The following is a 14,765-nucleotide window of genomic DNA, read 5'->3' as shown; positions in this document are numbered from 1 at the left end:
GCCAGTGGTTTTAAGGAAATTTACCCTTCTTTTTAACATGTTATCATATTTTGCAAGTCAGCTAATGGTGTGTGTTAGGTACCATTATCCCTCAAACCAAGCCAGGTGGCACACTCGTAACACTCTGGATCTGTAACCGATGGCAACAGTTCGAATGACATCATTGTTGGTGGAGAAGGGCTGTTAAACTGTAATCTTCTTTCTTTTCCCTAATGCTGCACTAGAAGAAGTACTTGTTGTGAATGTGTTCGGTATCATGCTTCATGGTATTTTATACATTGTTTGTGATAAATGTGCACATTATTTTTTACAACACCTCAACATAATTTGTGTATACGTGGGGCTGGAAATTGTTGCTACCATTGTTGTGCTTAGTTTGTAGAGTGTAAAGAGTCTGTTTGAAATAAAGCTACTCCCTTTTATTCTACCCCTCAACATTTCTATTTTTCATCTAGTCTTCTTTACTGTTTCTTTTGTACTGCATTTTCCGTAGTCTTTAATTTGGTTGATTGCATTAAATTTCTATCTCCTGCAGTTTTTTCTTCCTCCTAATTTTTCCACTCTTACTCCATATCTAACAATGAAAAATCCAGGATGGAATGTAACAATACTATGAAAAGTAAAGTTGCAGATCTGTGACTCAGCATCTCCGCTATATGGTGAGTAGCAACTTTCCTTCTCATAATATTGTTACTCCATATCTGTACCATTTAAATTCAGCAATTCTAATCATTCAATTTCTGTGGTATTTTTCTGATTTCTCAGCTTCTCCAATTGTCTTATTCCGGCCTGTTTCTCAAAAATTTAATTCCAGTTTTTATGTTACACATTGTCATAGTTGACATTTACAAAATCTGAATGGAAGGGATAGGTTCACAGCAGGTTCGATGTTTTATTATGCAGCTTCTCTGCAGACATTTTATTTATTTATTTTTGTAAAACTATTGTAAAATAAGTATCATTGAATTGTACATCAGAAATCAGGCGCACACTCACAGTTTTCAGATTATTTCCATAACATTTTATGCATCTAGATTTTCTCCCCTCCTGTGGTACAGTAACTTAACCATTGACAAAGATAACTGTTTCCAGTGATTTTTGTCCACTTTTTAACAATTTAAAGCAGTAGCCTGTACAGAATCCAGTAATGGAAAGTCCTTAATCATTTAAATAATAACTGAGAAGACAGATCACCGCTCATATTTTGAGACAGAGCCAATTTTTACATAAAAAGAGAGCTGTTTGCTTGCTAAGCTTTCAGCTATTTACTTTCTCCATAGCAAGAAGTTTAAATACACAAGCACAAAGACTTAATGTATCATGACGTAAGTGGAGAGAGTGGAAATAGTGGTGGTGGTGGTACAAGGAACACTATATAAGTGAGTGTGTGTGTGGGGGGGGGGAGATTACATGAAGTGAATGAATGTAGGGGCGATTTAGCACACTTGAAGGATTTGGTATGTAGGAAAGGGAGATAAAATAGAGGAACTGAATTTTTGAGACACTGTGTGCTATAAGGTAAATAAATAATAATGAATGGGCAGGTCAGAAGTTGGCAAGTGTTTGACATAGAACAGGAGTATACAAGAGAAAAGAGGTTGGTTGAGAAGGAATAGGAAAGTGAAAATGCAGCAGAGGCTCAAGGTGGGCAGAGAGTAACAGAGATTAGGACTAAGGTGGGTGGGGAGTGTAGAACTATAGGATGTTCTCAGGGAACTGTTCCTCAGCATAGTTTAGAGAAGCCCCAGCATAAGGAGCAAGATCGGCATAGCATAAGGTGTAAAGCAGCTGTTAGAATTGTGTTATGCTGAGCAGCGTGTCTTGTAACTAGTCAGCCTCATTGACTTATGTGCTAACACAAAATAACTTCTTCTTTGAAGCTAGTGTATAAAAACAACTCTGGAGTACAGCTATGGTTATGGCAACTTCCTTATGCATATCCTTTTGTGGGCAACCTTAAATAAACCCTTTACGCAATTCATGTTCATTGATTACATTCTCATTTTCTGACTGCTGACAAATGTTCAGTAAACATTCTCACAAATTCATTTCACCTGTTCATTTCACATGTTCTCAAGACCACCTTATGGTGTGCAATGGTGCTCCTCCTACTTACCTGTTCCTATGTGGTTATTCCACAAGATTTTATTGCTACTTCTGAGCAACTAACCTTTAACAGTACCTTAACCATTTTTGCTGCCATTCTTAACACACTAAAAAGTGGAAATTTATTCAGTCTTCAGCCACGAAAAAATCTTCTTCACTATATTCTCTATTCGTTGCACCACTTCTAACAAATTAAAAAAGATGATTTCTCTGATCACTCAGTTCCATAAAATACTCAACGATATATTGTGGACTGGTTGAAAAATACCCATTTCAAGATTCAGCCAGACTCTCAAAAGTAGTGTTCTGATTTGCGAATAAACTCTCTAATGCTTTGGTTTATTCTTATTACATTGCTGTGGCCAAACGCCTGGATCATATCTCTGTGAATATCACCAATATCATCATCACCATCATCATCATCATCATGCAATTTATTTACCCATTGTATGCATTTCATAATGCTGTCAGAACCTAAGTAATCTGAGAGAACCCACATTATCATCAAATGTGCAAACACAGTGTGGTATTCCATGTGAGCGTGACGACTTACCACTTTCATGAGCTGCCAAATTGTGTTAAAGAATTCGCTTCCAGAACATATTTCTAAGTAGAACACTGGTTTGTGTTGCATGCTATGTTGATACTGTTTCCTGTCCAACTGGCTACACAAACCTGCACTGGTGGAATCTGTGTTTGTGAAGCACATCTTATGCTAGCACGATTCTTGTGACCTGTACATCTCCTAGTCCCAGCCTCACTGCTGCATCAGACCCTTTTCCATTTCCTTGCTCTGCTTCTGTGTTGTACTCGTCCGTAATGCTCCTTTTGCATCACGTATTCTTGTTGAATAAATATTTCCTCAGTCTTTCTTGCCAATTCATTTATTTGTGTGTGTGTATTTTTGTTATTTATTCTGTGCTTCTTGGGTCCATTCTTCATAATTGTGTCCCGCTTGGTTCTTCATTCACTGCTTGTACGTGGAATTCCTCTTCCCAATTACTCCTTGCCCTGCCTGCTACTCAGAATGTCATCACCTCCCCCTCCCCCCTCCATTCCTCTTCCTCACTACTCATGCCATGGCTGCAGAAGAGTTTGTGTGTATGTGAGTTTCAACTTCTTGCTTTAGACGAGAACAAGAGCTGAAAGCTTAGCAGCAGTCTTCACTGCACCTTATATGCCTCTACACCACTCAGCACTTTGGCCTAGAGGTAAGTGTTACGTCTTGTCAGTAATCCTGAACAATGGAAACTCCAGGTAGGAGTATCAACAATGTAGGAAAAGACAGATTGTTACTTACCATAACTAGAACCATTAAGTTGCAGACAGTCGCAGTTAAAAGACACGTACATAAAGCTTTCAGCTACAGCCTTTATCAGCAAAATGAAGTACATGCCATTCAGACACACAAGCAAGCACTCCTTATGCAATTGTGACTCCAACTCTAGCAGCTTGGACCAGTTTCCGGCACAATATCTTTTAATTGTGCCTGTCTCCAACGTAACGTGTCTTCTTTACGGCCATCTATCTTCTCTTGCATTGTTAAAAGTATAATTAGATAAATAAAAACAATCTACTCAAAAAAAGCAGCAGCAGGAGAACTGGCACATATAAAGGTAAAAGAAATTTGCAAGCTTTTTGAGCCAGTGGCTCCTTCTTCTGGCAGAAGGGTTTAAGAGGGAGCAAGAGGAATGAAGGAAAGGACTGGTGAGGTTTAGGAAATGGGGAGAGTCTGAAAAAGTCGCTCAAAATCCAGTTCAGGGGAGACTTACTGGACAGGATGAGAAGAGTCTTTCCTTCCCATTCTGTCTGGTAAGCCCCCCCCCCCCTCCCCTCCCTTCCCCTGATCCAGGTGCTGGGTGACTTTTTCAAACTCTTCCCATGTCCTAAACCTTGCTAGTCCTTTTTCTTCGTCCTTCCCTCCGCTGCTTGATGAGTAGATTTTTTTTTTTTTTTTAATCTACGCAGTTACATTATAATTTCAAAAATTAATTATTTTCAATGATTCTTAATAATAAGTTAGAGCTTTGGATGTAATTTTTTCTTTTTCTTTTTTTTTTAAAAAAATTTGTTGGATATTAGTACATCCTTTCTTACCTCTTCAGCCAGCCCTTCACTTCATTTCCATACATCCATTTCCTGACCATTTTATTTTGGAATGCGTCCCATAGCTTTTCCAACTCCTACTATAGTTCATCTTACTATTTTCTTAGCGATTCATTATCACATACTTTCTACAGTATAATGTTCTTTGCCAGAGTTTAAACTTGAATAATTAATGTTTTGTATTATAGTTTTTCTATTGAGGTTATTATTCCTATTGCATTAGCTGTTAATTCCTCAATGTGTCATCCCATTTTGTCAATCTACTGATTGGAATATCTTGTGTCATCATCATCACTAACCATTTGACTGTTATCTACTGCTGGATAAAAGGCTTTCTCTAAGACTTATACATTGATTATGGTGTTCAGCTTTACATGCCCATGTTGCTTCTGCATGTTTTGTTAAAAAATCTACTCACATTTTATAAAGTCTTCATTATTGTCTTTTCTAATCTCTTTGAATCCATCAATGAATTTCATGGTTCAATTTCCATGTATCTCCTAATAATTCCTACCACGCATCTCACCATTTCTTATTGAGCAACCTTCTTCTTCTTCTTCTTCTTCTCTCTCTCTCTCTCTCTCTCTCTCTCTCTCTCTCTCTCTCTTTTTTTTTTTTTAAAAAAAAAACATCCCTTGTCTCACTGCCATACATTAGAACTTTTAATAGACGTTTATTGTAACATTTTCATTTGAAACGTATTGAAAGCCTAGTTTTGGAGGGGGGGAAGAAAAAAAAAGGAGAAAAAACATGTAGCTTGCCAAGAGCACTCCTGGATATTTTCACTGTTCTGCTCATTTCTGTTGTTGTCCAAACATCATTGTCCTTAGCTGCAGTAAATAAAAGAATTCAACTGGTCATGAGAGGGGTTAGGGCTGGCAACACCATAATAATTCTTGATAAAGGTTTCTTCACAAAATACTGATTGATAATTGTTCTTCTTTTTTTTTAATTTTTCAATGTGATATTCAACTTCATATAACTATTAACATTTATTGTATGCTTACATATAGAGTTGTATGTTCAGTGGATGCCTAGCTCACTTTAATTCAGGTTTACAAGATTTTCTTTATACTTATGATATACATCTGATCTTGAGTGTTCCTTGGTGACTCTTGTGGTTTATTACTCGGAGACCCTCTTAGGGAGTCCATGCGATGATGATAGCTCCACGCAGCACTTATTGTGACGTAGGGATCTGCTGACGAACTCTAACTGCCGCATGGTGCCAAGGAGTACCTAAGACAAATAACAAAATACAGAAGAATCTGATTTGGCAAAAATACTGTTCCCCAGTTTTGTGTGCATTAATTGTTAATTTCCAGTACTTTATTTTCACTGTGTTCTTTGCAAATTATTTTAATGTTTCCAAAATGAAATTTTTACTCTGCAGCGGAGTGTGCACTGATACGAAACTTCCTGGCGGATTAAAACTGTGTGCCAGACCGAGACTCGAACTCGGGACCTTTGCCTTTTGTGGGCAAGTGCTCTACCAACTTAGCTAAACAAGCACGACTCATGACCTGTCCTCACAGCTTTAATTCTGCCAGTACCCCGTCTCCTACCTTCCAAACTTCGCAGAACCTCTCCTGCATACCTTGCAGAACTAGCACTCCTAGAAAAGAGGATATTGTGGAGACATGGCTTAGCCACAGCCTAGGGGATGTTTCCATTCTGGAAACATCCCCTAGGCTGTGGTTAATCCATGTCACAGCTATATTTTAATGTTGTTATACTTGATTTTCAAATTCCTTATGTATTGTAACAATTTTTCAGTAAGGTAGTAAGTGTGAATATCTTGTATGTTGTTTGTATAATTCTTTTTACAGACGATGAAATGGAGAAGGAAAAGCTCGTGTCAGTGCAGCGGATTGTGAAACATAATGTGTTAGGAATTCGTTCCATCAATCAGTAAGTAGAAGAAAATATAAAGTTCTAAATTGAACAAATTTGAAATTTATAGATTATGACCTTTCATGTCGCTTTGTTGTGATACGGGGATGTATGTACGAGGCCTGCTCAAAAAATTCTGGAACATTTGTATTTAACTGTTTTCTGGAAACCTTATATGATTAGTTATGTCATTTTATGCTCTTAGAATGCTTTTTTGCTCTTGAATTTCATTTTATAAAAATGGAAATGAAATGCAAATAATTTTAATGTCTGCTAAAATCCTCAATTCGAGTAATGTGATGCCTGTGACATCACTGGCTAGCTCTTTGCTCGTACTGTCATAATGCTAATTCACAGTGATGTCTTGTTATGGAATTTATGTTTTGGAAAATGGGGTACAAATTGTTGGTAGTACCATACTGTACAAATAAATCTACAAAAACTCCTGAAAAGTTGTTTTTGAGTGTTCCAGAGAATGAGAAGATGGATAAAATGTGATTGCACTGTACCAGCAAGTTGCCACCACATCGATGTACAAGTTCACTAACTTAACTAAAAATGTGTTGACATTAATTTATCAATGAGGTATGCTCTCCCACTGTTACAATGAAAGATAGCACCATTCAATGAAATTAAACTCCTAGTGAAAATTGTTGTTTTACCCAACTACACCTCAGTTATTCAGCAGCTCAGTTGTTAGATTAGTAAACCATTGAATTTTATAAGACGATGTCCATAGATTTCTGATTCAAATATAATCCGAAAGAACATTTTAACTCACTTGTAAAACCGGTCGACAGTCCTCTCGTATGAAAACCACATTACAATTACAAATTTCACCACACCGATCAGAAACAGAATATTATTGTGTCTTCCTTGCTGTTTACATACACTGACATTTGCAATCACTGTTTGCACTCGTCACGTTCAAAAATATATGTTCTAGTTAATGTGACCACACACTTTTTACTTTATTAGAAATAATGTTTTTATCTTTGCAATGTCTAGCTAGCATCCTTAATGTTTAAACTCTTGCAATTTCATCATCTTATATAAAGATGAAGTAAGTCTGCTTCAGATGCTAACGTTAGTTTACACTCACAAACATCACAGCCCTTACATCTGTGTCACCTGCATGTTGTACAAGCTTTACATCTCTCTGTATAACCTCATCATCCTACACCTCATTGTACTGAGGGCATATGGTGATATCTTCACTCCTAGCAAAGCTTACCAAAAAAGTGAAGTGTTTGTTCGCAAAGTAGATGCATTTATCCTCTGTTGTCCATTTCTCACACTAAGAGTGCTGTGAAGCTATATACAGGGTGTTACAAAAAGGTACGGCCAAACTTCAGGAAACATTCCTCACACACATAAAGAAAAGATGTTACGCAGTTTCGTCAGTATGTACTGTACTTCCTCGATTCACCGCCAGTTGGCCCAATTGAAGGAAGGTAATGTTGAGTTCGGTGCTTGTGTTGACATGCGACTCTTTGCTCTACAGTACTAGCATCAAGCACATCAGTACGTAGCATCAACAGGTTAGTGTTCATCACGAACGTGGTTTTTCAGTTAGTGCAATGTTTACAAATGCGGAGTTGGCAGATGCCCATTTGATGTATGGATTAGCACGGGGCAATAGCCATGGCGCGGTACGTTTGTATCGAGACAGATTTCCAGAATGAGGGTGTCCCGACAGGAAGACGTTCGAAGCAATTGATCGGTGTCTTAGGGAGCACGGAACATTCCAGCCTATGACTCGCGACTGGGGAAGACCTAGAACGACAAGGACACTTGCAATGGACGAGGCAATTCTTCGTGCAGTTTATGATAACCCTAATGTCAGCGTCAGAGAAGTTGCTGCTGCACAAGGTAATGTTGACCATGTCACCGTATGGAGAGTGCTATGGGAGAACCAGTTGTTTCCGTACCATGTACAGCGTGTGCAGGCACTATCAGCAGCTGATTGGCCTCCACGGGTACACTTCTGCGAATGGTTCATCCAACAATGTGTCGATCCTCATTTCAGTGCAAATGTCCTCTTTACGGATGAGGCTTCATTCCAACGTGATCAAATTGTAAATTTTCACAATCAACATGTATGGGCTGACAAGAATCCACACGCAATTGTGCAATCACGTCATCAACACAGATTTTCTGTGAACGTTTGGGCAGGCATTGTTGGTGATGTCTTGATTGGGCCCCATGTTCTTCCACCTACGCTCAGTGGAGCACGTTATCATGATTTCATACGGGATACTCTACCTGTGCTGCTAGAACATGTGCCTTTACAAGTACGACACAACATGTGGTTCATGCTCCATGCTCCTGCACATATCAGTCGAAGTGTTCGTACGCTTCTCAACAACAGATTCGGTGACCGATGGATTGGTAAAGGCGGACCAATTCTATGTTCTCCACGCTCTCCTGACCTCAACCCTCTTGACTTCCATTTATGGGGGCATTTGAAAGCTTTTGTCTACGTTACCCCGGTACCAAATGTAGAGACTCTTCGTGCTCGTATCATGGACGGTGACAATATGCCATTCTCCAGGGCTGCATCAGCGCATCAGGGATTCCATGCAATGGAGGGTGGATGCATGTATCCTCACTAACGGAAGACATTTTGAACATTTCCTGTAACAAAGTGTTTGAAGTCACGCTGGTACGTCTGTTGCTGTGTGTTTCCATTCCATGATTAATGTGATTTGAAGAGAAGTAATAAAATGAGCTCTAACATGGAAAGTAAGCGTTTCCGGACACATGTCCACATAACATATTTTCTTTCTTTGTGTGTGAGGAATGTTTCCTGAAAGTTTGGCTTTACCTTTTTGTAACACCCTGTGTAGTACATCCCACAATCGAAACAACTGCTACAATCAGTTCTTGCTAATGCTATTTTCTTATTTCATATAAAACTTTTAAAAATTTGTGACCCTTCAAGGATTCGAACATGTAACCTCCTTATCTGCAATCGAATGCGCTGTTCACTGCGCCATGGAATGCCTGCTGGAGGTAGTCTCTCTGTGGGATCATTTGCAAAAGTTCTACAGTTCCTTAGTTTTGAGCGAGTTTAATGATGTTGCAAGGAGTAGAGAATAGAGTGTCCATCATTCCACATATCGCTGCTCTAAAAGGGTGTAGCACAAATGCATCAACTTGTGCAAGGCTTTCACTGTCGGCCTTCACAAAATTCCTTTCTTTTGTTACTTAAAAGTTGTAATTGCTTTTTCCATCACTAAATGGCTAAACTGTTTGCAATAAAAGTACATAAAAGTGTTGTAACTTTGGCTAACGCTCCTATAACACAAGTATAACTTAGTCTTGCTACTAGTCTGTGACGTCACCAGAGCATCAGCCAATAGCAGAGCGTTTTCGATCACATGACGAGATCTTGGCATTTAATGATTTTTAAGCTTTAATTACATAAAAATAACAAATACTTTGTGAGAATATTGACCGAAAATGCTATTTAAATGTTATGATCATTCAGAATAACAACCATCCAAACCATATTTTTAACATAGCTAAATAGCCTGTTTCGCGTCAATGGTGTGTTGGAGTGAAATTTGGTTGGCATCCCTGAACATGCGTGTGTTTTATGTGTAACAGCCAGCAGTTTCATTGTTGTATGTCTGTTAGTTATTGTCCAGTGCTGTATTGAGTAGAACATTCTGTTGCACAGTTTGCAAATTTCAAGATGGCAGAGTTAGAGGAGAAACGCGTCTGCATTAAAGTTTGCATGAAACTTGAGAAGAACTTTAGAGAGATACTCCAAATGATGCAGGAAGCCTACGGTGACGAGCGCTTAAGGCATACTCAGTGCTACGAATGGTTCACTTGGTTTAAAAACGGCCAGACGGAAGTTAAAGATGACACTCGTTCAGGACGCCCTTTGACATCTACCAGCAATGCGCTTGTCAGGAACATCAATGAAATTTTGCATGCCAATCTAAGATTGACTTACCAAGAGATTGCAGAAGAATGTAACATTTCCAGACGTGCCAACTCTCCCTATTTAAGCAGGAGACTCCTGATTTTTCCTTCTTCCTCCCGATCTCCCGACCGTGAAGAATGATCTCCCGATTTTCAGAGCAGTTTCAATACTTCCCTTGCTATTTGAAAAACCTGCGCCTTCGATATATTGGTGGATGACAAGGTATGGCTGCTACTTGACTATGTTAACTAATATTCTGACTAGCGAAAGTGGACACTTAGATACAGAAGTTGATATTCTCCACTGTCAGTTCTGAAACTTTCAGCTGGAAGAAACCAACTTGGCAGCAGAGTGAATTGATTTTCATTGGGCGTTGGTAGGTCATATGAAATCGGCTGATGGGGTTCTTCAATATGATAAACTTGCAAAGGTGATGCTGGCTATTTTGTCAATTCCACATAGTAATGCGGAATGAGAGAGAATTTTTAACACAATTACAGAGAGCAAAACTCAGTTCAGGTCCATGCTTCCATAAATATCTTTGGATAAATTTTTAATTTTAAAATCAGTTCAAAAAGGCAAGTGCTTTGAGTAGAAATTTAGTTAAGGGTTTTTGAAGAAGGCTAAGTCAGCTACGGGTGTGCTGAATAAGTAATCACCGTAGTCAAACAAATTCAGACTGATAAACTATTCAGATTATTTGCTAAGCCTAAAAGGTACATCCTGCATAAAATTGATTTAAATTAGGGAAAGATGTCTTACGGATATAAGATGTGACACAAATATGGGTTGCATTATGAAATGAAAATGTGTGATCATTTAACAGTGATTTATTCATGCAAAAGTGTGCTAATGTCAAAACAGAAATCTAATAGACGTTAATTTGTTTTCTCGGATCGTAATTTTGAACTGTAGTTCTCTCGAAAGTGCTTCACTTGAATGTGTGTGAATCCAAAGAAGCCTGCAGAGCTCATCATTCATGTTGTTGAGCATGTTGAATGATAAATTATACAGTCTGAAGGCTCAGGTATGTCCATTATTTAGTACTTACATGTAAATAATAAAGCAAATGTAATTGAGTTGTTACAGGTATTGAATTATTGCAACTTTAATCGTCAGGGATGTGTTGTAATTCACAACAGTACACCACTAAAATTCTCCTGATTTTTCACTTTTGAAAGTTGGCATGTCTGCATTTCAGTTGTGTCATGTCATGAAATCCTGACACAGCATCTTGGAATGCATCATGTTGCCACCAAGTTCGTCCCACAGCTCATGAGTCAAGAGCAGAAAGAGCTTCGCCTCGCAGTCTGTGAAGAGCTTTTGTATTACACAGGTGAGAACAAGATGTTCCTTAAGAGAATCATAACTGGTGATGAAACATGGGTCTACAGTTATGATGTTGAGACCAAGGTTCAGTCTTCACAATGGATTGGGAAAGGTTCTCCAAGACAAAAAAAAAAAAAAAAAAAAGGCTGATCAGGTCAGGTCAGGTGCCAAAGCCATGCTGATAGTGCTCTTTGACTTTGAAGGATTAGTTCATCATAAAGTCATGCCACAGGGACAAACTGCTAATCGATGGTACTCTCAGGATATGTTGCGACGCCTGCAAGAAAAGGTGAGAAGGAAACTGCCTGAAATGTAGCGAGACTATTTATGACTCTTGCATCATGATGATGCACTCGCACATTCATCCCTGGTGGTACGTGACTGTTGTGCAGAAAACTAAATCACAGTGCTGCCTCACACTGCATACTCTCCGACCTGGTCCCTGTGCACTTTTTTTAATTTCCAAAGTTGAAAACCCCATTGAAAGAAGGAAGATTTGCAACAACATATGAGATAAAAGAATATTCCTAGATGATGCTTTGTGCGATCTAGCAAGAAGTGTACCAAGGAGTCTTTATCTTGTTGTTTGAGCCTCTTTCCCACAAATTCTTTGACTTCCTTGTTGTTGCTGACTTTTTTTCATTATACCGTAAAAGCCTCTTTGTGTGAATGAAACAAATGAAAATCCAATTGAGCCAAATTTGGATTGTAGGGAGAGAATGTGGAAGTATCTGTCAACACATTTTTTCAATAGTTTCTTGGGTCATCTGGGTGGTGTGAGGGCAAACATTGTTGTGTAGGAAAGTCATGCATTTACCTTAATATCCAAGTTTTTTTTTTCATTGCTGGCTTTCTTCATAAGCATGTCTGAGTAATAGGCAATTTTTTTGTTGGCTTCTCATCCGAATAATCATAAAAGGCCACACATTGGTCATCCAAAAGACGATCAACACAATTTTTCCCACTGATCTCGTGTTCTGAATTTCTTTGGGATAGGTGAGCTGGTGTGCTTATAGTTCATGCTTTATCTTTTGAACGCTTCAAAATTTGACATCAAGTTTCATCATACATCAAAATTTTGTTTACAAAAGGATCAACTTCCATTTCATAGCATTCTTTCAAACTTGTACACACTTTCAGTCTTGTAACTGTTTTTCCTATATGTTCAACTTCAACATGTCAATCTTCATGAATAATGTCATAAATGCAGGTTTCAAACGAAGGAATTGATACAGTGTCTGGCCCGCCAGGACATTGCCTGTCAGTCTCTGAGGTTTGACCATTTTTGAACTGTTTTACCAACTTATAAAAAATTTCTGCATATGCTATATTGAGGTTATAATGAAAACAAATTTAATCTGTCAGCTGTTTTCAGCTTATCCCACTGGTTCCAACTTTATATCATGGAAGTGCAAAACTACTTGTACAAACTGTTGCATTTCTACATCAATTTTCATCTTTAATTACTGAATTCCCCTCGTGCAGCTACATCAGTGGAGCCCTGACGTGTTCTACATGCACTCGTGCAGGCACATGAGAGCACATGACCGCCAACTACCTGTGGTTGCAGTTGCTGTTGCCAAAATTGGCTAGGATCCGTTGTTGTTGTTGATGATGATGATGCATTAATTTTGTACATTGCCTTCTGCAATAATAATAATAATAATAGTAATAATAATAATAATACAATAACAGTAATAATAATAATTATTATAATTGTTTATACACTTCACAGAATCACAATTATTATTGTTATTTGCTTGAATAATATATCAGTGGTACACGTACACTAAATACCGAAGCCAGTGAATCAGGAGTTTAGCCTTACAGTCTTGTGTACAGAGGGTCACAAGTGAAAGTGTAGATACCCTTTCCCAATGCTATTGACATTAATGTACTGTCACATCATGTAAAATAGCAACAAATAAAATAAAATACAAAACTGAATTCTTTATTAACCTATACATCAATAGCTCCAGAGCAAATGACGGTGAAAGGCAGTGTGAACTGTAAAATGTAAAGTCACTTGGAATGACATTAGGGCTGCAGAGAAAATGCACACACCAAAGACCAGTAGTAACTAAATAATTTGTACCAAATGTGAAACTGTGTGCAAGAGACCTTGTGTTATGGACTAACACTGTGTCATCTGAGTTCTTGAAGGCACAAAAAGTATGGAAAAACCTGGATAAACATTTCTATGTTCATATTTTGATTCTCTGTTCGACTGTATTTTGCAACTTCTGCAGAGTTAAAGAAGACTTACCATGTCTAACAGTCTTCAAAGACCAGGCGGTTGGCGGAGTTGGTGAAGGCAGAATGCCTCGCTCGCGGGGTGGAATCTGAGCTAACTATTTGTAATATCGTTCCCAGAACCGATCATGGTCCTCTGGTTTGGAGCCGAGTGGAAGGCTTAAACCAGAGGCTCAGCCGATTCTGCGGAGATCTAGGGTGCAAATTTCTCGACCTCTGCTATCAGGTGGAGAAATATAGGGTCCCCCTGAATATGTCAGGCGTGCACTACATGCAGGAAGCGGCTACAAGGGTAGTGGAGTACGTGTGGAGTGCACATGTGGGTTTTTTAGGTTAGAGAATTCCCTCCCTAGGCCCGACAAGACGCCTCCTGAGATGCGACAAGGTAGCAGTAGGCAAAATGCAGCAGGGAATGACAATATTAATGTGGTAATAGTAAACTGCAGGAGGGTCTATAGAAAGGTCCCAGAACTGCTCTTTTTAATAAACGGTCACAATGCCCGTATAGTACTAGGGATGGAAAGCTGGCTGAAACCAGATGTAAACAGTAATGAAATTCTAAACTAGATTGGAATGTATACCACAGAGACAGGCTGGAAAGTGAAGGGGGAGGTGTGTTTATAATGATAAGAAGTGTAATAGTATCGAAGGAAATTGACAGAGATCCGAAATGTGAAATAATTTAGGTGAAGGTCACGGTTAAAGCAGGCTCAGACATGGTAATTGGATGTGTCTTTGGCCCCCTGGCTCAACAGCTGTTGTGGCGATAACATGTTAGACCTTCTGGTGACAAACAGACCCGAACTATTTGAAACAGTTAACACAAAACAGGGAATCAGCAAGCATAAAGCACTTACTGCAGCAATGACTTCAGCCATAAATAGAAATATTAAAAATGGTAGGAAGATTTTTCTGTTTAGCAAAAGTGACAAAAAGCAGATTTCAAAGTACTTGATGGCTCAACACAAAAGTTTTTATCTCAAGTACAGATAGTTTTGAGGGTCAGTGGGACAAAGTTCAAAACCATTGTACAATATGCATTAGATGAGTATGTGCCAAGCAAGATTGTAAGAGTTGGAAAAGAGCCACCGTGGTACAACAACTGAGTTAGAAAACTGCTACAGAAGCAAAGGGAACTTCA

At 38.6% G+C, this 14,765-nt stretch overlaps 1 protein-coding gene across 1 annotated transcript in view; it reads left to right on the top strand.

The window, feature by feature from the left end:
* LOC126483677 (MPN domain-containing protein) overlaps positions 1-14,765 on the top strand; it is a 163,362-nt gene that overhangs the window by 61,371 nt on the left and 87,226 nt on the right. Inside the window, exon 5 of the mRNA XM_050106757.1 lies at positions 6,042-6,123. Within this exon, the coding sequence (XP_049962714.1) occupies positions 6,042-6,123 (82 nt within the window). The remainder of the gene's footprint in view (positions 1-6,041; positions 6,124-14,765) is intronic.

This window comes from Schistocerca serialis, chromosome 6 (genome assembly GCF_023864345.2).
Source record: "Schistocerca serialis cubense isolate TAMUIC-IGC-003099 chromosome 6, iqSchSeri2.2, whole genome shotgun sequence".
Lineage (NCBI taxonomy): Eukaryota > Metazoa > Arthropoda > Insecta > Orthoptera > Acrididae > Schistocerca > Schistocerca serialis.
The sequence above is the reverse complement of the archived record's forward strand: the minus strand, read 5'-3'. Positions and strand labels throughout refer to the sequence as shown.